This window comes from Gadus chalcogrammus, chromosome 17, assembly GCF_026213295.1.
Source record: "Gadus chalcogrammus isolate NIFS_2021 chromosome 17, NIFS_Gcha_1.0, whole genome shotgun sequence".
In the NCBI taxonomy this organism is placed as follows: domain Eukaryota; kingdom Metazoa; phylum Chordata; class Actinopteri; order Gadiformes; family Gadidae; genus Gadus; species Gadus chalcogrammus.
The window spans coordinates 14,728,897-14,756,377 of record NC_079428.1 but is presented as its reverse complement, the minus strand read 5'-3'; the positions used below and the strand labels follow the sequence as shown (position 1 = coordinate 14,756,377).

Sequence of the window (27,481 nt, the reverse complement as noted above, 5' to 3'; positions counted from 1 at the left end):
GAGGATAGACCCCCTTACCCCATACTCCCGCAGCACCTCCCACAGTTTCTCCCGGGGGACCCGGTCATACGCCTTCTCCAGATCCACAAAACACATGTAGACCGGATGGGAATACTCCCAGGCCCCCTCCAGGATCCTTGCGAGAGTGAAGAGCTGGTCCGTAGTTCCACGGCCGGGGCGAAAACCGCATTGTTCCTCTTCAATCTGAGGTTCGACGATCGGCCGAACCCTCCTTTCCAGCACCTTGGAGTAGACTTTACCAGGGAGGCTGAGAAGTGTGATACCCTGGTAATTGGCACACACTCTCTGGTCCCCCTTTTTGAACAGGGGAACCACCACCCCGGTTTGCCACTCCTTTGGCACTGTACCCGACTCCCACGCGATGTTGAATAGGCGTGTCAACCATGACAGCCCCTCAACACCCAGAGCCTTTAGCATTTCTGGCTGGATCTCATCATCCCTGGGGCTTTGCCACTGCGGAGATGTTCGACTACCTCAGTGACCTCCACCAGGGAAATTGACGACGAAACACCATCAACCTCGAGCTCTGCCTCCAACATAGAGGGCGTGTTATTCGGATTCAGGAGTTCCTCAAAGTGTTCCTTCCAACGTCCGACGACCTCCTCAGTTGAGGTCAACAGAGTCCCATCCTTACTGTACACAGCTTGGATGGTTCCCCGTTTCCCCCTCCTGAGGTGCCGGATAGTCTTCCAGAAACACTTTGGTGCCGACCGAAAGTCCTTCTTACCAGGTCTATCCGGAAATTTCCCCCATTCCCTGATCCAACTCACAACCAGATGGTGGTCGGTTGACAGTTCCGCCCCTCTCTTAACCCGAGTGTCCAAAACATGCGGCCTCAGATCAGATGACACGATCACGAAATCGATCATCGATCTTCGGCCTAGGGTACTCTGGTACCAGGTACACTTATGAGCAACATGGTGTTCGTTATGGATAATCCATGACTAGCACAGAAGTCCAATAACAAACGACGGCTCGGGTTTAGATCAGGGAGGCCGTTCCTCCCCACCACGCCTCTCCAGGTGTCTCCATCGTTGCCTACGTGGGCGTTGAAGTCTCCCAGCAGAACTATGGAGTCCCCTACTGCAGCCCCATACAGGACTCCATTCAGGGTCTCCAAGAAGGCCGAGTACTCTGAACTGCTGTTTGGTGCATACGCACAAACAACAGTCAGAGTTTTCGCCCCTACAACCCTTAGGCGCAGGGAGGCGACCCTCTCGTCTACCGGGGTAAACTCCAACACCGCGGTGCTCAGCCGGGGATTTATGAGTATCCCCACACCCGCCCGGCACCTCACGCCCTCGGCAACTCCGGAGAAAAATAGAGTCCAACCCCTATCCAGGAGTACGGTACCAGAGCTGAGACTGTGCGTGGAGGTAAGCCCCACCAGATCTAATTGATAGCGCTCCACCTCCCTCACAAGCTCCGGTTCCTTTCCCCACAGCGAGGTGACGTTCCACGTCCCCAGAGCCAGCTTCTGCCCCCCGGGTCTGGTCCGTCGAGACCCCTGACCTTCGCTGCCACCCATGTGGCTGCGCACCCGACTCCAACGGGTCTTCCCACAGGTGGTGAGCCCATCGGATATGCGGCAACATATGTTCCTGAAACACAACGGTGAGTTCGGGAAAGCAGACCCGCAGCAACCAAGTGTGTCGGCTATTTTCACCGCCGCAAGACGCAGCTTTAATCCCGGCCGTATAGAGAAGATCACAACGCTGAGTATTTCCATAGTCCATTTGCTTTTTTATTTGCAGCTTTAAATTATTTGCAATGGTTACAGGCCTTGGTTCAACGTGATTTAAATTGTGAGACGCATATTTATTTTTGTAAGGAAAATGTGTTTTGAACGTTTGCAAAAATAAATAATGAATACTCTGATAACTCTTGACTGTTTTGATGGAGAATAAGCATTACATGTTTGGTTGGTAATATTGCCGTTCATCATAAGGCCTATTCCTGCTGCAGATGCGTTGCATTCTAAAAATAGATTTGATTAAACGAGTACTCGATTGATCCTCGAGGAATTCCTTCGATCACTCGAGTTTGGAATTTACTACTCGTGCCCATCCCTATTATGGAGTTTTCCCAACAAGTAAACATAGTATACGAGTTCCAGAAAACATGTTTTTGAAGCTGTTTGCTGGAAATAGGTTTTAGGCAAAAACATTTTGCCAACCACGATTCCCCTCTGTTTCAGTCCCTTCAGAATGTGCTGTATCTGGCGTCTGTAGCTTTAATGCAAATGAACTGCTACCTATTGCATACAAATGAGCTGTCAGAGTGAACCACAGCATGGAGAAGAAGTGATTGTTGCCGTTTGCGGACTCCTGGAGCACTATATCTATATTATATAATAATAATAGTGGTGGGCATAGATTATTTTCTGTAATCTAGATTCATTTTGGAATTAATCCAGATGAATCTAGATTATAACGGCAAACGGCAAAAAGTCCTTTCGTTTACCTTGACAGCGGTCAATTATCCTTGGCAACGGTGAATTATCAAATGTAATTCACCGCCGGAAGTTGGGAAGGCCCATGCAAGTGAATGGAGCAGTCTACAGCATAGAGAAGAGCCGTGTAATAATCCATAATAATGTTGGTGTTTAAGTTAATATAATTTATATTGGAGTTAATTTGCTAGAAATGTATTTACAATGTTGAGTCAGTTAATCATTCACATATTTATTATGTTACACAATTATTACTTACATATTTACATGTTTACATATTTAACACAGTCACGATATTCTGTTGAATCTGCCTCTCTCACGTTTACCTCAGTCTAAATTCTAGCTTCTGATTGGTTAGTTCAGTCACGTGATGGGTCCGAACAAGGTAGTGTTGTGGTTGTGAGTTGACAAGTAAAGTACCGCTTGAGAAAGTCATCCGACCGTCTCCCTGCTGTTTATTCTCATAAAGAGTGATCCACCACCACATATCGAACCCTCACGTTACAATAATTCAACTCAAGTTTTGTTTTTTTTACAAGAGGTGGGTACAAAATGATTCTTGACGAAAACTGGTGGGGACGCGTCAAGCGGTGACGCCTATGCCCAGCTCCCAACCAAACTTTGAAAATAGATTAACGGCGATATTTTTTTTATCGCCTGATAAAAGTTTCGCGTTAACGCCGATAACGGCCCAGCAAAAAAATAAAATAATAATAATATTATTATTATTAATATTAATATGTACATCTCAGGCATGCAAACTGGCTCGGGTCGAAAAAGGTGAGAATGATGCGTGAGCTGAGAAAAACACAGACCCACTATAGGGTTCCAGGTTTATACTCCGGGTAGTTTTCTTTTACATTTTTTATTACTTTTGTAATGTATTAGGGTTTGTCACAAGCTAAAAAAAATTACAGGACTGCGCACAATTACGAACAAAGCATTAATTTATTATGTGCAAGGGCAGCCCCAATAGGTACATAACTTATTACAAAATTAAGAAAGAATATTGAGAAGAATAAAAAGAGGTGGGAGGCATAGCCGCGGGAACGTATTCTCAGCAGGGGGTGCTGGAAAAAAAAAACTCAGCCCGCACTAGACTCGCAACTCACTACATTGATAAAAAAGATATATAGCAGCGCAGCTCAATTACACCAGTGCATGCGCGCACAGTCGAAAATCGATCGTTGTGTGCACACCATGGTTCACATCCAGCTGCACACAGAACAAGTTTAGCGCACCACCGCTCCCCTCACACTTTTTCATCTAACTTTTTTTCAGCACTAGGTCATATGAGCATTAAATAAATGCTGCATCTCAAAATGCCTTGGACAGCAGCAGGCGCGTCGTTAGCAATTGAAAACATCCGGGGCTTTAGCCCGGGGGGGGGAGCACCGTCCTGACTCCTGCGTGCTACGGTATCTTAATTAATTAAATAATTAATTAATTCATTAATGTATCGATTAATTAATTAAGGGCGCCCCCAACACATAGGTCGCCTATGCCGAGCGCCAGTGCAAAAATAAGACATTAGAATAGCCTATATAGCCTGCGTGCACCTACCCGATGTCAAGAAGCCATCGCTGCTCCGACGGACCTTTCTCCCCCAGCCAGGCAACGGCAAGTAAGTAGTGGTCTGCTTTTATGTTTCATTTTTAAGTTATTACTAATTGTCAGTGTAGGTTTAATGTTACAGATAAAAACATGCTTTATATTTAGTCAGCATTTCAGAGTTCTAATGTTTTCCCGGAATATGCATTCCTAAACTGTTCACGTCAAGTTCTCTTTAAGATCGCATGAGATGATATGTGCTATCGCGCGACCTGTAACCAGGAAGTAAACACTCGCTTGCATGAAATGATATGCGCTCTGATATGCGCTATCGCGCGACGTGTAACCAGGATGTAGATTTAAATAATGAAAAAATAATCTTCCCAGACTGTTTCTGTTACTTGCCAATATGCAAGTTGTTTAAGAAGCTTATCTCCATATAAATCTGAGCTGTACATGAATCTGTTAATGAAGTCTCATTTCGACTCCTTCCTCCACTTCACTATTCATGTTCTGTTGCTTGCAGTTAACTACAGCCGCCCTTCCTGGGTAACGCCACCACCAATCCCTGGTCATACATTGAAGCCATCTCTCACACTCTGCACAGTCACACTGTTGCCGCTTCATTCTCATTGTCTCATAATCTCATTATTATGGCTGCTGTGGATGCTATAAAAAATAAACATTTTTCTCTTAGGTAAAATCAAACCAGTGGGATGTTAGATTGAAAACCTCCAAAGCAATGTATTAAAAATGGAAAGACAGTCCTATGTGAAGTTTCTTTTTTGGGGATTTTCAAAATGAGGTACCAGAATGGATTTTCAACCCACTGTTTCTCAACCCTCTCCGATTATTACTATGAGTAGTAGTATTGCATGCATACAGTACTCACATCAGCGCCACAGTAAGCCTATAGAGGCTGCAACCATTTGCTTCTCAAAAGATTGTAGTGTTTTAGAATGAACAACCACAAGAGACAAGACAAGACTAATTTTGATTGACAAGTTGGCTAGATTTATATATGTATTTATATATATTTTTTATTTATAAGAATGAAAGAAATTGTGTAATGAAAGAATAAAACAATGATTGATGCATTTTTGTTTGAATAAAATCTTGCTCCCGCGGCCAGTGCCAGCGCCGGCATTGCAAGGGGAGGGATATTACGTACATTTGCAGGAGGCGTGATAAGTGCGGCCGCTGTCACTCAGGTTTGTTTTGGTTTGACGCAGACAGCATGGAGGCAGAACAGACCGCAGAAGTCAACGCGATCGTCTTCGCAGCCAGTACTTACGTGTATGAAAGCAGCTATATATATATATAGATATATACATAATTTTATTTTATTTATTAATTATTTTTTTTACGGCAGAGATCCGGGGCTGATCCCAAAAGATCCGGGGCTATAGCCCCGAATGCCCAGGTCTAACGACGCGCCTGGACAGCAGCGAGGATGACTCGCTTTGCCACGGGCCGAAACAGTGCGGAGCGACCACAGCCAGAGCGAACACAGCGGGGCAGAGGAGTGTCAGGAATAGTCTTTGGTGTACACATCAGTACTGCCGATTGGCACTACTGTTTAGTGGCAATGCAGTGTTTTATTCCATGCCTTTTTATTTCAATGAATGCAATTTATGTATTTATAAAAACAAGATCTGGTGTTCAAATCTTTTTTCCAAATATAGGCCGTCTTACAATGGGGTTTGTGTTTATATTCGGACCAATTCGGTACAGCGGGCGCTCACATGACGTTAAGCATTTCCTTGTGCATAATGTGACTCTTCAGAACCTAAAATCCTGTTTCTCCCCATTGACACGACAACACATAACCGGCGTTTTCAGAAATCTCCACTTTGGCCGGAGTTTTTAGAAATTATCGTTTTCTGTGATAAGACAGGGCCTCAGACAGGGGGGGCTGCAGCACCCCCAGCACCCCTACTTCCCGCGGTACTGGTGGGAGGACAGGGCAATAGGAGTATGCCATTATTTATTTTTCTTCTTGGCCTGGACCAGTGTCTCAAGGGCCCGCTTTCGCTGTTTTGCAGCATTCAAAACAGCGACTTCTCTCGGCTATATCGACTAGTATGTATCAACACAACTGGTGACCCGCTGAAAAATTCTCTTTTGGCGCGTTTCCACCGGAGGGTGCGTTCGGTTCGGTTCGCAAAGTTGCGGCACGGTTCGCGTTTCCACCGCCAAAAGTGGGCGTGACATGGGGATAAAAACAAACCGCAAGGTATTATTCTGGACAATGGACGTGTCGCGTAAAACGTTAGCTTGGGCGAACAAGGAGGTGGGGCATGGACCTATTAAAGACAATACTTTATTAAAGCATGCAATTGTGATGTAGAACAAAATAAAAAGAAAACAAAGTGCTTGCATGATATTGAAGCCTACAGCGATCGTTAGTTAACTTGTGTGGTGGTGCCTTATCATTTGTTTACACGCGATTGCACTCTCATTGGCTGAATCGATGAGAACGTTTAGATAATATAAGGTCGCGGGGAGACGAAGCTCTGTTCGTTTGTATATTTTATTTACGTGACCATAATTTTGTTATGTTTGTTTTGGGAATCAGTTCTCGTCGTTCACCTTCGGGATGTTTACGTAGCTGCCGCGGCGATCGACATCCGGCCTACCATGAGGGTACTGTCGGCGGTGGAAACGCTCGTGGAAACGAGGCATTTAAAGGCTCCGGTGGGCTCACGCTTGGCCGTTTCAGATGGTAGGAGACTTTCCGCTCGCGCTGTCGGCTGGCCGCGCGGCTTCACGAGCGCGCGCATGTGTTCGACGAGCATGCAAGCGACAGTTCCACGGGAGTGCGCCCACTTGTCGTGCCGCCTGACAGAATGCTGCGTCTTCTCTCTGTACGCTCGCCTCTCCATTGAGAATGTATTAGCAGGCGCTACAAGGAATCCATGGGTGGCCATCAGACCGATCTCCACGAATCACACAAGTGGTCAATTTTGTCTACAAAACAGCGAATTTCGCCGAAAGGTGACTAGTTTGCATGCCTGAGATCTATATAATATAATATCTAATATCACAGCCAAAAGCTATGTAGGCCTCGGATGATATTATGAATCATAAAGACTGCGTCTGACGTCTCTGGTACTTCCAGAACCAGTAAAGACTCGTAGTGGGGGTGATCCATGGGGTTATCATGGTTGAGAAGAAATGGGGGAAAGGAACTTTGGCTGTGACTCTCTGAAGTCCAGATTGAACCGCGTGTGTTTACATGACCCTCAAGAAAATCGAATTATTTGGTTAGCCCAACTATGATTGGATTATTAAGATGCATGTACACCTTAGTCAAACTATAATCGAATCGCGTTACTCATAGTCGAATTAAGACACCTAGATTATTCGATTGTTAGTCGAATTAAGTGTGCATGTATCGGGTCGGATCGGATTTTGCGTTCTGCGCATGCTCGAGACTAGGAAGTATAAGGAGACGATAGTCACGTTGTTGTCGCCGTCGGAAAACAGAAGAGACGGCTATTTATTTAAAAAGTAGGCGAATACGATGGAGGAAGCAAATGTGGTTACCCCTATAAGAAGTGAATCCTCATCAACATGCAGTCTTCAGTACAAACTATGCTTCTGTTACGAGAGTAGCGTATGTGTGTGCGCGAGAATGTGTGTGAGTGACTTCAACGAGTGAGTGAACGAGCGAGGAGAGCGAGCGGTTGCGCGTATCAGTTAAGTGAATGAACGAGTCCGGTTGTGTCTTTGCAAAAGACGTGTACTGTTAAGTTAGTGGAACTACGAATAAGGTACCCAGCCTGTCAATAATTAACACTTCGGTAACACTTGGATTTCACCCAAGGCTGAATTAAAAGAAGGCCTACATGTCTTTCTAAATGTTGGTCATCAACGAGGTTGTAAAGTAGTTAGGGATGGGCAACGATCGTCGAATAGTCTGAGTCACATAGAATATCGAATAATGAATGTGACTATCGTTATTTATTACACGGCTCTTCTCAATGCTGTTGAACGCTCCGTTGACTTGCATGGGCCTTTACAACTTCCGGTGGTGAATAGCGTCCTCGGTTGCTAAGCAACGTCAACGTCTTTGGCGGACTATTTCTCTGTTGATCAACACTACGAATGCTGGTAACGAATAAATTGTAAAAAGACACACCGTGTCTAGTTCACCGTCATGGAGGCTGTGCTCAGTAAAATAAATAGCGATCCGTTTTCAGCGCATGTAGGTCTATCTGCCTAAGCCCACGTTGAAAAATATTTATGTTGAATGTTGATGGCGCAGTTGTTGAAATAAACTGATTGATTTCATGCAAATCATAAAAACCTCTCTCTGTGTCATTGTGTGTGCGTGTATCCGAGGTGCGTGCGTGCGTGGGGGGTTCTTGATTGACCAATTTTCGAATATTATGCGAATACATCTCAGCTAATATCGAGCAGTATTTTTTGCCAGAAATGCACATCCCTAACAGTAGTAACTTCGGGCACATCTGTCAAAATAAATATTTTTTTACGATCTTTATTCATTCATTGCGCCGCGGCCGAACTGACGGGGATATTCTCTGAAATGATGAATCTTAAAGACTGCGTCAGGTTCTCCGACTCTCTGGTACTTCAGCAACGCGTAAAGACTCGTAGGGGGTTATATCGGCCATGGTGGAGAGGGAATTGGGGTAAAGGAACTTTGGCTTTGACTCTCTGAAGTCCATATTGAAACGCGACATAGAGGAGAAAGGGATTGTTGCTGTATGCGGGACAGCTGTCAGTTCACTTCGGGTCCATTTCTCCGACGCTCCATTTCCGTCCTTTCGGTCGTATGCGGACTCCTCCGGCTGGACTCCTCCGGCTGCTCCGCCGCCGGAGGAGTCCGCATACGACCGCGAAGTCGGAACAATGGAGTGTCGGAGAAATGACATGGACCCGAAGAGAACTGACAGCTGTCTACTGAAAACATATTTTTCGAATGCTGCGGCGGCCTGAGTTTGTTGATGCTAGTGACGTAAAGAGGTCAACCGGTGGCTCTATTACAACTAGTTGAAATGGGCACAGCGCCACCTATCGTACCGGGGAAAGAAATGCTTCGGCCAATGAATCGATTTTCTCACCGCCATGTATACTCGGACAATTGCAGTTGTCCAATTGAGGAGCATAATCGAACTATGGCCTTAATCTGATTAAGCTGTGCATGTAAACGTACTGAGGAGAAAGGGATTGTACTCCCGAGAGCTGAGCTGCCGGACTGCCGCCGAGCTCCCCCCGCCAGAGCTGCCGGACTGCCTGCCAGAGCTTCGGCGGCAGTCCAGCAGCTCTGCTGGACTCCCTGCCAGGCAGTCATCTATTTTTGTATGGAATCTCCCTGCTTCTGAAATGTGCGAACATCTCCACCCAGCGCTTGTCCGCTGGTCCACAAAATCTTATCTATGCTCTGATTGGAGGGGGGTGGGGAAGTGGGTGGAAAAATTCAAATGTACCCTCGTTGACTGACTTCAGAAATGCATATCCCACTCAAAAAATCGTGTACAGACTTATTACAACGTTTGTATGCGTGTGGGAGCACCAGAGACCCAAAACAACACCCCAAATCCCAGGAAAAGTGTTGTTTTCATAACATGTCCCCTTTAATAAACACACCTGGTGAGTGTTGACCCAGGTCTCAGGCCTACCTTTGCGTAGGCTTTGGTCTCGGCAAACTTAATCTTGAAGTCGAAGAGCTCGGTGGGGGCCTGGATCTGCTCGGCGTTGGTGTTCTGGGCGTTGGTCAGCTCCCTGTTGGTCTCCTAAACAACCACACGTATGTTGTGTCCTTCAAACATTTTTTTTGTCAATGCTACAATTAGCAATGTGAGTAAGACATCGCCACTGGAACCTTCGAGGCTATTATCACACTTTCTAGTGGTTATTTGTGTAATTAGTGGCTGCATCGTGGACGCTGCCACCTGTTGATAAAGAAACGTTATAACGGTATAACTCTGTGACCCCTTATGGAACTGGTTCAGAATACATTCCCCCGGCCCTGGCTCATAGTGGGGTGTGTGGGGGTCCCTGGCTCTAAGTGTGGTTCATGGGGGCCCCCTTGGGTCTCATTGAGGTGCTGAGGGTCCCCACCTGCAGGCTGGCGGTGAGCTCCCTGTACTTGCTGATGGTCTGCTGGTAGTCTGCCAGTGTCTCCTGAGAGGCCTCCACCCTCTGGCCGGCCTCTCGCACCTTGGCCCCGCTCAGGTCCACCTGCTCCCGCAGCTCCATCTCCGTCTCCCGCGCGTTCTCCTGCAGCTCGTCGTTCATCTCGTTGATTGCCTCCTGCAGGAGAAGGAGCAGGAGAACACAAAGGCTTTAGAAATGAGACGCAGAGAGAGAGAGGCAGAGACAGAGAGAGAAAAGGAAGACTGACCAGATCAACGACGGTCTCACGCAGCTCCCGCACTTTCTCCTCCAGATCCAGGTTCCTCTCTGTAAGAGTCTCAACCATCTCCTCCGCACCCAGGGCCGCATCCACCTGTAGGGGAAGAGGTGGGGAAGGTAGAGAAAGACCCAGAGGGAAGGGGTATAGAGAGAGCGAGAGAGAAAGGACGGAGATAGGACGAGAGAGAGAGAGCGGGAGAGAGAGAAAGATGTTTACAGCAACCACAATTTGTAAACAGATCCTGCATTGTACAACCCGGTCATACAGGTTTGAACCTGGGCACTGGCCCTCCAGAGTGGTTCAGAGTGGCCCAGAGCGGTTCAGAGTGGTTAGGACAGCTACCTGCTCCTTCAGCTCGTCGATGGTGGCCTCAGCCACCTTGGTCTCGGCCAGCAGCTTCTCCTTCTGGCCCCTCAGGGTCTCCAGCTCTGTGCTCTTCTTCTCCATCTGCTTCTGCAGCTTCACATGCTCCTGCTTCTCTGACGACGACAGGTCCCGCATCCTGGAGGAGGAAGAGTGATGCACCTTATGAGGAGAGACTTCCTACCTTCATCCATCCGTCCTTCTTTCTGTTCTTCCTTTGCCTCTCCTTCCCACCCTCCGTTTATCCTCTTTCACTCCTCCTTCCCTCCCTCTTTTCCTTACTCTCTCCTCCCTAACCCCTAAGCGTCTTAGAGTACCATATTAAGCGCTATATAAATTTCATTTATTATTATTATTATTATTACCTCGCTCCCTCCCCTCACTATCCTAGCAGCCAGAATGCCTGAAGCCCCATAAGTTACTTCTTAAACACAATAAGTATCATCTCATCTCAATGGTTGTCTCCTCTATTGTGTTGTTGTTCTCTATCATGTTACATGATGTGTGTTGTTGTTGTTCTCCATTGTTGTGAGAAGGTGAAATCCTCCCCCTTCTCACTGTCTCTCATTCGAGTAATTATTATTATTATTATTATTATTATTATTATATTGTGTGTGTGTATATATATATATTAGATTGGGCTGGTGTGAAGTTAGTCTTCCGTCCCGGTAGGGGGCAGTATGGTAAGGTAGCTTTAGGTAAATGTTCCCCCAACTAATGGTCTGGCCCATACGGCCTTGATTGGGCCAATTCGCATTTCCCTATTTAAGGGCTGCTCATTTGGTGTTTGGGGGCTGAAGGTGGTGCTGGTTTGACATGAGGCCAGTACGAAAGACATATATTTTGGTTAGGTTATGCTATGTTTTGTTATCTTAGTTTTTGTTTGCTGACTGATACAGCCATTTCCTTTGCTTTTGGAACATTGCTCTATTTTTTTGTGAATGTTTTAATGAGAATTAAACTTCACTGTTCTTAGTCCTGAGTCCATTGCCCTCATTTTTGCCCACACTCGCAATTTCCAGTTGGCCGTATCCCAGATACGTGGGGCGACCACGCCGGTCCCTCACAATTGTGTTACATGATGTGTGTCATTCTCTATTGTGTTCACGTTACATGTGTTTCGTTGTAATTTATTGTGTTACATTGTGTCTGGTATGTGTGGTTGTCAGGGGGACACTGACCTGACCAGAGCCTCCTTCAGGCGGCCGTTCTGCTCCTCCAGCTGTCTGACGTGGTAGCTGGAGGCGGCTCCGTCTGAGCCTGGGAGAGAGACACAGCGACCCAGAGAGAGAGAGTCAGACTATAAGAGAGTGGAACTGGACGTCACACATAAATCAATCGAATTAATCAATGATCATTGCCTCAGGCAAATCCGGAAAGCTGCAATGTGTCTGAGGCCTTTCCAGTCAGTAGGCTGGACACTTTCAGAATCCAAACATCTCAATAACATGGTTCTCCAACAGGCTGTGACCAAAACCAGCATGGCTCAGCAGACTGGGAGGGTTCTGGGAGTGGCCAAAGTACGGTTCTTGTGAACAAAGATGATGGCCAGCATTATTAGTTTTTAAAGTAATCATTTGTAGGATGGGATTTTATTGATAACACTAATGATCGATATCAATCAGCATTGACGAGGAGTCCAGGTTATTTAAGCTACGAGCTAGTTGAAATGTAACACAAAATCGAGTCGTACCAAGCAGGTGGTCACTGAACAAAATGTCTGCATAGGACACACACACACACACACACCACATCATCAAAACACACACACAGGCACACACACACGCACACACACACCTTTCTCCTCAATCTCGTGCTTGAGGATCTCCAGGTCCATAGACAGCTCCTCCATCTTCTCCTTCAGGGAGTCCACCTCCACCTGCAGCGACTCCGCCCGCTCCTCCGCCATCTCCTTGTCCAGGGTGGCCATCTCGATGGCGTCCGCCGTGTCAGACATCTCCTCCATGTAGCGCTCCTTGCCCTCCACCGCCTCCCGCGCTTCCTGATTGGTGCAGAGAACGTACAACGGTGGTGAGAGGAGCTCTTATTTTGGGCTCACTCCTTCACCTCGGTCCGCACCCTAAATGTGGGCTTTTTAAATGTTGTAACCTGATTTTGTGTTTGTAAATGGTGCATGGACTGCATTTAAATAAAGTGCTTTTCTAACCAGTGGCCATTTACATTTGTCATAAGAAGTGCATCAATATATCGCTGTCGGTACAGAAAGGATGTTCCTAGAACCAAGTGCAAGTACCACAATCGCTAGGCTAATCAATTCCCCGTGTTACAGCCATGATAGCAGCTACTGCAGTTGCTACACAGTTAAGTACTATAATACAATACAATACTCAAAGTGCTTTACAATATTGCAACACACACACACACACACACACACACACACACACACACACACACACACACACACACACACACACACACACACACACACACACACACACACACACACACACACACACACACTAGCCGAGTGGACCCTCACCTTCTTGGCCTCCTTGAGCTGCTTCTGGAGGTCCAGCTGCTGCTCTTGCATCTTGGTCTTCCACTCCTGCAGCTGTTCCAGCTGGATCTTGTGCTTCTCCAGCTCCTTCACCTTCACCTTGTCCTCCGCCCGCTTCATCTTCAGGGTCTCCAGTTTCTCCTCCAGGTCCTTCACCTGGGCCCGCAGGGAGTCTTCCTCCTGGGGAAGGGGAGAGATGGAGGGGAGGGGACAATGGAGGGATGGAATATAGAGGATATAGGGAGGGAGACAGGGATTGATAGAGGGATGGATGGAGTGAGTGAGGGAAGGAGGGATGGATAGAGGGATGGTTGAGAGAGGGATGATAGGGAGAGGGATGGATGGAGGGATGCAGGGATAAAAGAGGGCTCAGGAGGATTAGGGGTGGGTGGATGGACGGAGGGATAGATGGACGGAGGGGTGATAGAGGGGGTAGATGGACAGAGGGGTGATAGAGGGGGTAGATGGATGGAGGGGTGATAGAGGGGGTAGATGGATGGAGAGGTGACAGAGGGGGTAGATGGATGGAGGGGTGATAGAGGGGGTGGATGGATGGAGGGGTGATAAATGGATGGAGGGGTGATAGAGGGGGTAGATTGATGGAGGGGTGACGGAGGGGGTAGATGGACGGAGGGGTGATAGAGGGGGTAGATGGACGGAGGGGTGACGGAGGGGGTAGATGGACGGAGGGGTGATAGAGGGGGTAGATGGATGGAGGGGTGACGGAGGGGGTAGATGGACGGAGGGGTGATAGAGGGGGTAGATAGTTCAGGAAGAGGAAACCAACCGTGCAGAACTTAAGACCACACGTTAATTAAATAAACCCATCTGGACCTCAAGCTGGTTTTGGAAATGAGAATGCATCAATTATCAGGTATTGCTTTGCATCATTATTAATAAGGGATGTACCGAAAGGAAAATTCTTGGCCGAAACCGAAACCGAATATACTGAAACAGTTGGCCGAAAGCCGAAACCGAATACCGAATGTGGCTTTTGCTGTTTTTCATAAATTTTGCATACATTTTTCACCATTGCATAAACAATTAAAAAAAATCAATTACAAATTTGATACAAAATATTTATTTAATACATAACGTTTTTTAACATTCCAGCAGACCTTATAGCTAGAATTTAAGAACAATGTACCTTTAAATAAATGAGTAAAATATTTTATTTTATTTTATTTTATGTTTTCAAAAATATAAATGTTCTGTGTATTATTTTCGGCCCTTTTACTCCTTCGGCCGAAAGCGAACATTACGTTTTGGGCCATTTTCGGCCGAACATTTTCGGTGGCCGAATATTCGGTGCATCCCTATTATTAATTATATCATTCATTATGTATGAAGAATTATGAGAAAGAACACATCCATCGGATATCGCCCAACCCCCAATACACCAGGCGTTCGTTTCAAACGTCCCTGGTCAGTTAGTAAGCGATTCCTGCAAGCCAACAGTCCCACAGACACACAGAGCGTCCCCATTCCATCAACACCAACGCTCAGAGACAACATGGTACCAGGCTTCCCATCCGACATTCACCAAACAGTTATTGTATTATTCTCTAACATCATTACCTAAATTAACCCTTCATGCCAGATATTAGCAGCATGCTGTCGGGCGTGAGATGAAGACTCTACCTGCTTGGGCTCGACCAGCTCCATCTGGACCAGGTGAACAACAACCACAACACAGATCAGAACTGTGACAACTGAATGACTGTATGATGAGGCTGAGAACCCTGCATGAACCACTATACTGAGCTGTGTGCGAAGTGCTAGGGGTGGTGCAGTTCTCCAAATCTCCAATCTAGGATTAGTCAAGAATAAGATCTCATCTTAAATGAACAAGAGAGTAGGTTCTGGTCGGGGCTTTACCAGTTTTTGCCTCTTGCTCCCCATCCCATATTTTATGAACATATTAAATCTCAAAAGCAATTCAAACTCTAGTCTTTGACAGTGTTAAATTAATATGAAATTGTTAAATAAATTCATAAAATCTATGCACATGAGCATGGCTCCAGCCACACCCTGTTGCATCTCTTCCATCACCTCCTTGACACCTGAATAATGTTCAGCGTAACCCAATTAAACATCACTTAGTTGAACTGGATGTCAGTGCAGGACCGGTGAGCTGAAGGGGACCCACCTTGGTTGGGCCGGAAGGTGCGGGGGCCAGCGTGGCTGTGGCCGAGGGTGAGCCGCTGGGCTGGGGGACGACCGGGGCCGCCAGGGCCCCCTGAGAGGAGGAGAGGCCTGCCTCACTGACATCACTGAGGAGAGAGGAGGAGGAGGAGAAGGTCGCACGAGGGGTCTGGAGAGAGAGAGGGAGAAAAAAAAAAAAAAGAGCGAAATAAAAGAGCGAAAGAGGTTAAAGGATCAAAAAAAGAAAACACGTGAAGACGGAGAGAAATAAAAGCTAACCGATAACTTAACAGAGAACAGTGAAACCAAGTGACCCAAGAAGCCATCCTCTCATAAGCAATCGTTGCTGAACCCAGAGTGTGTGAGAGTTGTGAAGTCCTTGTGAAGTTCCCCTCATGCCGCAGCTGTAAAACCGTTTGTAGAAGATAACCTGGTGACGTTTCTCCACAAGAAATAGCCAACCGTCCACCTCCTGTGATTTGGATAAGAACCTGTGAAACCTTTAAGGAACCTTTGAATAACGTTGTCTCCCCACCACTGTGGACCTCATAACACCACATACAACCCCCCATCCCGAGCATGACGGGGGAAGGTGAAGCCCTATCTGTAGTCGGTGCAGTCTGAGTCCTACCACGGGGCGGGCGGGGCAGCGGCCCAGGGAACGAACCGACAGGGAGGGGAGGGAGGTGGCCGATACCAGACGACCTGGCGTGGTCAACTGTTGACAGTGTGACCACACACACACACACACACACACACACACACACACACACACACACACACACACACACACACACACACACACACACACACACACACACACACACACACACACACACACACACACACACACACACCAGTCTGTTGGTAATTCTAATGCAAACATGTGCGACGGAATCTATTATAAATGCTAATGATGCCAATATGGCTTTGCACAAAGACTACAAATGTAAATTAATGTAACGATGTAAATAAAGTACCAAATGTGCATAAAATAAATAACATTAGTATTCAACTTTGGATTCACCGACAATATCTTCCATGACCCATTCAGGTCCATCCAAGTCTCCAAGCTGATGAAGCAGGCTCATTGATCATACAACTAACCAACCCTGAGATGTTTTCTGGCTTCCAGATGTACCCTTGGTGAACAACCACACGTTTCACCCGGTCCGATTGAGAACATAAGACATGGACTTTATATCGAACTATGACGGGAGGCGGGCGTGCAAAGGTGTGTCAGCCCCGTTCTGACCTCCGGGTCAGTGGGGGTTCAGGGCAGCTCACCTTGGCAGAGCGACGGGGAGCAGGCTGGGGAGGAGGGGGGGGGAAGAGAGAGGAACAAGAGGCCGGAGAAACAGAGGAACACACACAAACATACAGATTCACACAAGGGGAGAAGCAAGGGAAGAGGTTAGCAGCACAGAGATGACATTCTGCGTGTTAGTCTGTATCCAAAGAGCGCATCTTTAAGAAAGTTCCACAGAAGTGACTACTGAATGTTTCCATCCACCCGAACCAATCACGTATGTAGCAAGCGATGTTCAGGAGATCCATTCAAAACCATAGGTGGAGCAGATGGTAACTTAACAAACGAAAAGGCAAAATCCAATGTTTCTCTGAATGACATTTGAAATATGACAATACTCAAATGTCCCCATCATAGAAAGTATGATATTTATATTCTGTTGATGTCAAGCATGCCAGGTGTCTGTTGAAAGAAAAGACAACAAAATGTCGAAGCTAGGGCTCTCTCTCGTTTGCTGGGATTCTTCCTATTGACCAAGTGGGATGGGAGTGAAGTGGTGACACTAGTTGTGACAGACGACCAAGGGGTCCCAGTTGACCATGGAAGCAAATGTAAGCTTTTCTCATGGAGCTTCATTGACTCAACAGACAACACAATCTAAACCTAAACTCTTGAGTTACTTCATACTGAACACAAATCAAAAATAAATCCACATTGTTATCATTTGTTAATTTTCTATTTATTTTAATACTTTAGATTTAGTTTTTTTATCTTGGTTGGCACAGCATATTCTTGATATCTGCTATAATAATTAATATTTATAACACAGGGAGCTTTCTAGCATGGTCCCTGTGCTTTTTAGCTGATAAGTGGCAGTAAGGAAGAGCCCCAGCAAAGAAGACAGACCCAACGTGCATACAGATAATCACATTGAAGATGGCCGCCATAGATTGAGTGAGTCGGCCCTGTGAGGAGTGACCGCGCAGCGAACAAGCGTATGAAGCTGAAACCTGAAGGAAATGCGTTTCCAGCCTGATGACGAGGGGTGAGCAACCACGGTGAGGTGATCATAAGTAGAGGTGAAATAATAGGGTGGATTTCAAAATGGCTACCTTCTTGATGCTCACGGGGGTCTGGAGAATGTGTCGTTGGGGGGGAGAAATGCATGTAAAAAGACACAGAGTGAAAACACAAAAAGGTAAATCCATCCAGTCTTGATGTGGAAAGTAGTGTCGCTGAGCCAGATTCAAGTCCCAGGTTCCCACGGTAGAAGCCTTGAGGCACTCGCATGCATGTGAAAATCAGGGGAGTTCTCCCCTGCTACCCAACAGTATGTTATGTTATGTACGCATGTTACTAATTCACCAACACTGCAGGGTTTGTGAAGGTTTCATCAAGGTACATTTAAGACTTTAAAAACTTTTTAAGCCCATTATGAATGCAATTTAAGAATTATTTCACCTCCATATCTGCAAAAAGAAGAATATGAAGGAAAATCATAGTCCAAGATTTACTTGCAAAGTAAATAAATGAACATTATAATTGTATAGTTCATATAACCACGTGTTTTAGGTGCCTGTAAAGTAGTAAATGACAAATATGCCGATATTCCTGATTTGAGTGTTTTCTTGCACAAGTTGCAGCGTAGTTTTCCAGCCAGATCTTCTTGAAGTTGCCTTTACCCATAAAGGTGAAGTGATCGTTAACAGTAACAAATCACTATTTTTTTTACGAGAGGAGACGCCACTAGCCCCCGCAACACACTAGCTGTAACAAATCGCTATTTTTTTAATGAGAGGAGACGCCACTAGCCCCCGCAACACACTAGCTGGGGGGGTGCCTGATCAATTCTAACAGGGCTGTACAGTTTTGTCGTTTTTTTTTTGTTCCATAATCCAATAATTTTTTAAGCCCTGACACAATCGTATTTAAGACTTTGGCAGGGACCACGGAAACCCTGTACTTAAGATCAGCCTGTGTGGACTGCTTTGAGACACGCACTCAAATGTTGTGCATTAAACATGCACATTTAGGGCATTGGCATCCCCTCTATATAATCGTACCTGTTTGGTTGCTCTCGGAGTCTCAGGGATATCTGATGGAGAGAGAGGGATGGAGAGAGACAGAGCAAAGAAGAAGAATTAGATTTGGTGATGTCCAGTATGTATATACACACACCACTTATTCAGGGCTGATAGTAAGTGAAATCATCTGTGCCTGAAATTATCAAATACATTCGAAGACACCATAGAGAATTGCCTTTCTTGACAACAATAAAAGGAGCGGAACTCGCACACCATGTAGCCGATGCAACAATACGTTTTTATTGCATAAAAGTGTAAAGTGCTACCCAAAGTGAGTGCAAAACGTTTTCAGTCCCATTAAGACCATCCTCAGTGCAAACATACAAAGGTAAAAGACTTCCTTATAAAGATTAGGCCTAGTTGGTGGCAGACATGTCAATCAAAAGGTCAGGTAGGTTGACGTGTTGACTAGACATTTTAAAAGGCACCGCTCACCTATTTTCACTTTTCTTGACAACATACATGGCGGAGCCATGTATGTTGGAGCCCCACGCCTGAACTCTATCAGGCCTGCTTATGTCCTGTTATGAAGTGTTTGACAATGTAGGGGATTGCCAGACCAAGCTCAAATCGTAGATTGCACCTTGGTCTGGGGAAGCTGCTGTCATTTTCTTTAGCACAAGAGGCGTGATCAACGGGCCAAGTTCAAATGACTCTGTACGCAATTGGCTGCTTGCCTTGTCGTCATTGTGTTAAACCAGCCAATAGCATGCAAGGGGGAAAGCCAGCTTGGTGATGGGCTCCAGTAAAAGCATATCGGAAGCAGAAAGAAATGTTTTGTTCCCCTCCAGACCCTGCCGCAGGGCTGGGGGTACCCAGTCTATGTATCCATGCTACAGAAACATATTTTGACAATATGCCAATGTGTGCTGACATAATGAACGATGCCTGGCGGTAGGTGTTCTCCATGTTAAAGGAGTGGTGTGACTGGCCCTCACCTCTCTGGCGGGGGATTTTGGAGGTGACAGAGTCTGGAGTCTCTGGTGACGTGGCGGCAGAACCGTCCTCCACCAGCTGGATCTGAGGAACACCCGACACAACATCAACAACAACACGCAACAAACTGGCAGGGAATCAAAGCGCAGGCAGCAGATTTTAGTCATATGAAGTTCGAACCATCTTGTAGAGCAACATAGTGATGCCACGTGTTTGTGCGTTCTGTTACAATACCCAGGTATTGTGTGTTTGTGCTTCCTGCTTCAATACCCCGGTCTTGTGTGTTTGTGAGTGCTGATCTAATAATCGGATATTGTGTGTTTGTTTGTTCTGTTGCAAAACCCAGGTATTGTGTGTTTGTGCTTGCTGTTCTAATAATCTGATATTGTGTGTTTGTGCGTGCTGTTGTTCTAATACCCAGGTATTGGCAGTCATGTAATTTTAAAAACAAATAATCTATGTTGCTGATGAGAGGACAAGCAGACAAAGGGTGTAGCGATAGAGAGGATCAGAGACAGCATGCAGGACAGGAGTCCCAGCTTTGGTTTCATAGATAACTGGCCCTCCCTGTGGGGTCGCCCTGGTGTGCTCATGAGAGACGGCCTACACCCTACTGGGTTAGGTGCCTCAATTATGTCAAAAAACATAGATAGATGTCTTAGTCAGGCGTGACTCATCCACTCACAGCACGCTGGGCTGCAGGAGTTTAGTATCGGTGGAAACACGCTGGATCTCGTTCTGACCCGCGGTGTAGACATTTCACAGCTAGTGGTCTCTTCCTATACCTCAGCTTTATCAGACCATTTTTTGCTCACTTTCCAGGTGGTGGTATCCTGCCCCAGCGACGATCAACAAGCTACTTTCAGCTGTCGCCGCATCACACCTGCAACCATTACAGCTATGGCAGATAAGTTCTAGTTCACTTGCACCTCTCTGTAACTATAGTGGTTCTGTGGAGTGTCTTACTGATGACCTCAACATTGCCTTGTCTGTTGCCATTGATTCAGTTGCTCCGCACGTAACTAAAAAACGAACATTGAAAAAACCAGCTCCTTGGTTTAATGCAGAAACGCGCATTTTGAAGCGAAACTGCAGGATCCTTGAACGTAAATGGCGCTCGGCTAAACTTGAGGTCTTTCATCTTGCTTGGCATAATAGTCTGATCACCTATAAGGGTACGCTGACTATTGCCAGGAACGCCTACTATTCTAGTATCTTTAATTTGAATATAAATAATCCTAAATTTATTTTTGACACGGTGAGGAGTCTCACTCAGAAACAGAATCAGACCGTAGGCTCCTCGATCGTGGCAGGTGAATTCATGGATTTCTTTGAGAATAAGATTCAATCAATTAGAGAGGAAATTGATGCTTGCCGTGCGGCTAATCCTACACATCCTGTGGGGCAGGATGGGGTTCTCCCAAGTAGGATGGTGAACTCTGACGCAACTCTTTTGGAGTTTAAGGCAATTTCTTTGGTGGAACTTGAAAGGGTGATAAAGGCCTCAAAGCCAACAACTTGTATGTTGGATCCTCTCCCTTCCAGTGTTCTTAAGGAACTTCTTCCAACGGTGGGGCCTGTTATCCTCTCGCTTATGAATCTTTCGTTTTCAACGGGAATTGTTCCCTCCAATTTCAAGGCTGCGGTGTTAAAACCGCTACTCAAAAAGCCTGGCCTAGATCCTGAATTAATCAGGAACTATCGGCCTATATCGAATCTGCCCTTCCTGTCCAAGTTACAGGAAAGGATTGTAGCGAAGCAAATTGTTGATTATCTGACCAGGAATAATCTCTTCGAACCTTTCCAGTCGGGGTTCAGGAATTTCCACTCAACTGAAACTGCTATTACAAGAGTTGTAAATGACATCCTTTTAGCTTTGGATAAAAATACAAGCACAATGCTTGTGCTGCTGGACCTCAGCGCTGCGTTTGATACGATCGACCACAGCACTCTTCTTCACCGTCTTGAACACTATGTTGGTTTCGGGGGTACGGCTCTTGGTTGGCTTGAATCGTACCTCACCGATAGAACCCAATTTGTGCTTCATGAGGGTGCAGAATCAAAGCGCGGTAAATTGCGCTTTGGCGTACCACAAGGGTCGGTTCTTGGTCCATTACTTTTTGCAATTTACATGCTTCCCCTGGGTGACGTTATCCGCAGCTTCGGAATTAGTTTCCATTGCTATGCGGATGACACCCAGCTCTACATTCCTGTAGATTCCGGGGACTCGGGCCAGATTCAAAGGGTTGAGTCCTGTCTAGCTGCTTGTGAAGGGCTGGATGTCACAAAACTTCCTACAGCTTAATACTGGGAAGACAGAGCTGATGATTATCGGCTCGAAGCGGGACCGGGAAAAGTTTGAGGATGTCTCTCTGTGGTTGGATGGCTTCGCCATCCCACAGAGTGCATCCGTCAAAAATCTTGGTGTCCTGTTTGACCCTCACCTATGCTTTGACCAACATATAAGAAGTATAACTAGAATTTCCTTTTTCCATCTGAGAAACATTGCAAGAATCAGACCAATGTTATCCGCAGTGGATGCGGAGACACTGATTCATGCATTTGTTTCGTCAAGACTGGACTATTGCAATGCATTGTTCTCGGGATTACCGAACTCTACCACAAAAAGTCTACAGCTGGTACACAATGCGACAGCTAGACTGCTGACCAGAACGAGAAAGTTTGATCATATTACACCTATTCTCGCCTCTCTACACTGGCTACCAATAACTTTCAGATCAGACTTTAAGGTGCTATTGTTAACCTATAAAGCCTTGCATGGATTATCTCCATGGTACTTGAAGGACCTGATCATTCCTTATAGTCCTTCTCGGTCTCTCCGGTCTTCGGGAGCTGGCCTTCTTTCACTGCCGAAGGTTAAAAAGAAATCGGCTGGACAGAGAGCGTTTGCCTATCGAGCCCCTTTTTTATGGAATAGGCTGCCATCAGCGATCAGGGAAGCTGACTCTGTGGAGCTATTCAAAGGGAAGCTCAAAACGCACCTCTACAATCTTGCATTTGGAGTGTGAAAACAACTGATGCGAGAGTGAAGACTACTTTGCTTGTGCTTTTCTTATTACATTATACATTCCCACTATGTACTTTTCCGTTCTAATTCACTATTCTGTCTGTTCTAGCGTGTTGCGGGTACTGGACTGGATGCCTGGACTCTCCTCATGGATAACCGGCCAGAACCCCATCACCATTTTAATATGATGTGCATGTATTTACCTGTATGTCAATTGTGGCACCCATTGCACTCCTGACCATCCCTGGAAGAAGGGATCCCCTACACTGCGTTTCTTCTCAAGATTTCTTCCTTGCTGATTCAAGGGAGTTTTTTTCTTGCCCGTGTGGGGGCATGGGTAAAGGGGGGTGTCACAAATATTTGGCCTGTTAAGCCCTTTGAGACTGTAATGGTGATTAAGGGCTATACAAATAAAAATTGAATTGAACACATCAGACCTTTGCTGTTATGTTATATCTAAGGTTGAACAGGCATCTTTTTATTAATAAAATCTGCTCCCTGAAGGAGCCAATAAAAATGTCTCGCTACCTGAAAGGCACCTGGGTACCAACTCTGCCTAATTTATATCCCGGTAACTGAAAGAGTGTACTCAGTGCGTTTATATGCAGAGTAATTATCGGATAAGAAACGAATAAGACCTCAACCAGACTTTTAAAATGCATGTAAACACCTTTACTCGATTTACTTCGGACCGAAATCGGTACATGAACGGACAAGCGAAATCGGATAAGAACAACTAGATAACGTTTTAAACGCTACATCGAGGGGCAAGGGATTGTTGCCGTATGCGGGACAGCTGTCAGTTCACTTTGGGTCCATGTCATTTCTTGAACACTCCATTGTTCCGACCTCTCAGTCGTATGCAGACTCCTCCAGCTGGACTTCTCCCGCTGCTCCGCCGCCGGAGGAGTCCGCAAACGACCGAGCGGTAGAAACAATGTAGCGTCGGAGAAATGACATGGACCCGAAGTGAACTGACAGCTGTCTACTGAAAACATCTTTCTCGAATGCCGCCTGTGTTTGTTGTTGCTGGGACATAGAGGTCAACCAGAAGTGGCTCTTTAACCAGCGCCACCTAGGATAGCGGATTCAGCCATGCTCCGGCCATTATCCGATCTCTTGAAGGCCATGTACGTTCGGATAATTGACACGGTCCGTTCGAGTAGCAAAATCGGTATAAGGCTTAATCCGATCTAGCTGTCCCATGTAAACGCACTGAGTGATGCTAAAAGTTGACGGACTGTTAGTGGTATTTACTTTTGGAAGACTTTAGCCATCTTAGCGGTTTGGAAAAGATGCGTGACGTGAACCATTCTGGATCAATCCTGTGACAGAATAGATCAGTGAATTTGGAGATATGATAGGACCTACATACATTTTTGGCTTAGCTTTTATGGTTGTCATGGCTATTGTTTAGAGCATAGCACTTTATAATCTGCCTATTGTGTCGAAATATTGACCAAATGATTTCAACCTACTTAAAATCATATTGAGTTGTGTGATTCTTTTGAATACCACCACAGTAGCACTATATTGGTATTTTCTCTTTTTTTTTGGCGAGAGGCTGCTCACTGCAGAGCCAATGGCTGGAGCTTGACTTAGTCCAGCTCCACCTCTAGGTCCAGCTGCACCCCCAGCTCGGGTCCAGCCCCTCCCCAACTCACTCATACTAATGGGTAGCACAAGTTCAAGTAGCTTTTATCTATAGCCCTGAAGAGTGAGCTCTGTCTGGGCGGTGGTTGATTGAGGCGTCCGAGAGAGGGTTATGCTTCTCGGGAAACTTATAGTGCAACGGTTCGGTGTGTGTTTGGATGTGTGGAGCTCCGTATGAGCAGTGATTTATTTATGGTTTATCTCTGCTTCAGAGTCACGGTTAAGCATATCAGTATAACGCCACAATGTGTTTCGCATTGCATATACAACGCCGCTCATACACAGCGATGGTTGCCTTGAGTTTAACACGCGGCCCGCACGCAGAACAGCCAAAGGCACTTTTTTGTTAATCTCATAGTGATCAACACTCAACAACTAAACCTAACCATAACCTTACGTCGTAAACCTTACCATAACCCTAATCATAACTGGGTTGATTGACTAGCATAAAACCAAATTGGCTGGACTTGGTCCAGAGAGGTGAAGCCTGACATCAAGCTCCACGCATTTGGCTCTGCGGTGAGGACCCCTTGCTAGTGAAAGACGCCAACAGGTGCAAATCAACTCATACGGTTCAGAGCAACTCAAACGTTTCCATTACCTGGGACTGTCTGACAAAGATCCCGTGGTTCTCCTCGCAGGTGAAGTAGCGTTTGCCCTGCACGGTGCCGTCGTTCTTGCCCTTGGCCTCGTCTAGGATGACGCCCACCCATTTCCCCGAGGCGAAGAGGGTGGCGCCCACGTAGGCTACAGTGCCACGCTGGCCCTTCCCGATGACCTCCACCACGGAGCCGACCTAGAACAGAGACAGAGAGAGTGGAGGGTCTTACCTAAGCTAAGGCACATGAGCTAATGGGAGCTCTGACATTGGGGTAGGTTTGGGTTGTTGAAGTAAGTATTCATCACTAAGAACTGTTCCAGGTATTTTTGCAACATAGGTCACATGTTCTCCACACCCATGTAGTACTGCAGAGAATTTATACATGGCCCTTTACCTTGGCGGGCCTCCCACTCTCTATCCCTCCTCCACTGCTCATTCTGCTGATCAACGGGCTGGTCAGCTGGAGGACAATGAAGAGATGATAAACAGGTATGAAGGGAGGAGAGAGGCAATGGCAGAGAGTAGAAGAGAGGAGAGGAGTAAATGTATTCATTGTACATCTATTATACATAAGTATGACCAAATTGACCATCACAACTGACAAACACTAGACCACAGCGAGTTTCAAGTTTCATAACAAACGCCACTGAATAAGGTTAACTAAGTTTGCAGGAAAGAGCAAAAGCATGTGACACATTTTTCCAGTGGAGCCAGCGACCACTGGCTCCGGTGTGAACTCCTCGCCACCCATAGCAGGTTAAAGAGCTGTAAACAACAGAGCTACTCAGCAGTGGCCACTGGGTCGAGGGAGGAGAGCCTCAAGCCATGTGCCGAGGAGACAAACAACAGACTCACAGACACCAAGTCATATGGCACTAAAACAAGCAATAGACACAAAACAGGAACTCCCCCTGACAACAAAGACACCTATTCACAGCGGACGAGGACCGCCACGGATGAAGCAGCCTGAAACCCTCTCATACGACGGGACCATGTGAACTTCACACTGCCTGGAAGTCATATCGATATACAGGATAGGGAAACTAGACAGACTTTCTTTTCATTTCGTACTTCAGCATAGAGGAAGAAACACTGCCTTTAGCCTTTAGATGAAGGGAATGGTTATGAGATACACTACAATTAAAACAAAATGTTTATCACAGAAATGGTTCACTTATTTAAATGTGTACAAACCTGTCTGACATCTCACAGAGAAAAGGACAATGCTACATGTCAAGATTCAGGTAAGTATTGTCTACGAATGTCCGTATCCCTTTTCTTTCAACATGTGTAGAAATGAAATCTAGCATTAACCTATTTTTTTTTTAATTGAAAGTAAACTACTCAATATGTAATCTCACTTACCCGCGGGGTAAACGAGTGCCTCCTGTTTAACGCCATGGCACTTGTATAGAATTTATTCTTATATCTCAGTAAAGATGTGCTAAACTAAAGAAATGCCTTTCCTATCACCAAGTTCACATCTCACTGGGAAAAGACGAGACGAGACGAGACGAGGATAAAGGGGGAGGGTCTCCATGATGCAGTACCAAGTGTCATCATCTTCTAAAAGTAACAATGTTTTGGATGCTATTGGAGAGGGGGAGGCAATCTGTATTTTACTGCACACACCCCCCACAGAGCTGATTTCAGTTCATATACTCGATGGGGAAAACAAAATGTGAACATGCCTCCTCGTAGATTTAGAAAATATTTGTAGGGAGGGGCGAGCTGTCAAATATCTAACTGCCAACTCTCAGTGGACATCTTGGAAGGATTTGTCTGCTACATTATGAACACAACTAAGGGATACAACTCCATAATGAATACACCTCCATAATGAATAAGTCCAACACGTTAGGAGGCTTATGTGTCAATCTCAATACAAACACCCAGCTGACACCTCAGGCACCACTACACTGGCATTAAAACGAGTGATACCTCTCCAACACAAACCAAGTATACGCCTGACAATGAGGGGGATCTAGGAACATACTTTACATTACACCAACAAATACAATAAATAATATTTCAATTGAAATTGGCTAAATTAGCAACGGAGCTAATCGATGCTAGCTGTGTGTGGCAGGCCAGCGCTGGTGACAGCGGGTCATATGAACCGTCCTCATACTGACTCTTACCTGGTCCCAGCAGTATGTATTTCGTATATAGTGTGCTGTGTCCACAGTGAGTAACAGAGAGACGGAACAATAGGATTGTTTGGAAACCTACTAGGGATGACAGCAGAGAGGAAGTACGTACACCGTGGACACTTCCGGTAAGCAGCTGGAACATCCGGTGTGTGACAGGAATTACTACCCGCCGCAACACACAAAACACTGGACTGCTGTCTGTTATGGTATATAAAACATATAGGTTATGCATGCCGTCTAATGTTTGTATTTAATTTAATATAACCCTATATATATATATATGTGTGTGTGTGTGTGTGTGTGTGTGTGTGTGTGTGTGTGTGTGTGTGTGTGTGTGTGTGT

The 27,481-nt window shown here is 45.9% G+C and overlaps 1 protein-coding gene across 1 annotated transcript in view; it reads right to left on the bottom strand.

The window, feature by feature from the left end:
- LOC130369800 (dynactin subunit 1-like) overlaps nt 1–27,268 on the bottom strand; it is a 41,307-nt gene extending 14,039 nt beyond the window's left edge. The window contains exons 1-17 of the mRNA XM_056575357.1: nt 27,128–27,268; nt 25,381–25,446; nt 24,987–25,181; nt 19,707–19,788; nt 18,748–18,779; nt 17,797–17,817; nt 16,723–16,746; nt 16,067–16,153; nt 15,440–15,604; nt 14,932–14,955; nt 13,273–13,470; nt 12,570–12,774; nt 11,954–12,032; nt 10,752–10,911; nt 10,398–10,502; nt 10,115–10,306; nt 9,673–9,786 (exon numbers count right to left, since the gene is read on the bottom strand). Of these exons, the coding sequence (XP_056431332.1) occupies nt 9,673–9,786; nt 10,115–10,306; nt 10,398–10,502; nt 10,752–10,911; nt 11,954–12,032; nt 12,570–12,774; nt 13,273–13,470; nt 14,932–14,955; nt 15,440–15,604; nt 16,067–16,153; nt 16,723–16,746; nt 17,797–17,817; nt 18,748–18,779; nt 19,707–19,788; nt 24,987–25,181; nt 25,381–25,422 (1,725 nt within the window). The 5' untranslated portion in view covers nt 25,423–25,446; nt 27,128–27,268. The remainder of the gene's footprint in view (nt 1–9,672; nt 9,787–10,114; nt 10,307–10,397; nt 10,503–10,751; nt 10,912–11,953; nt 12,033–12,569; nt 12,775–13,272; nt 13,471–14,931; nt 14,956–15,439; nt 15,605–16,066; nt 16,154–16,722; nt 16,747–17,796; nt 17,818–18,747; nt 18,780–19,706; nt 19,789–24,986; nt 25,182–25,380; nt 25,447–27,127) is intronic.
- Between the last annotated feature and the right edge of the window lie 213 nt (nt 27,269–27,481).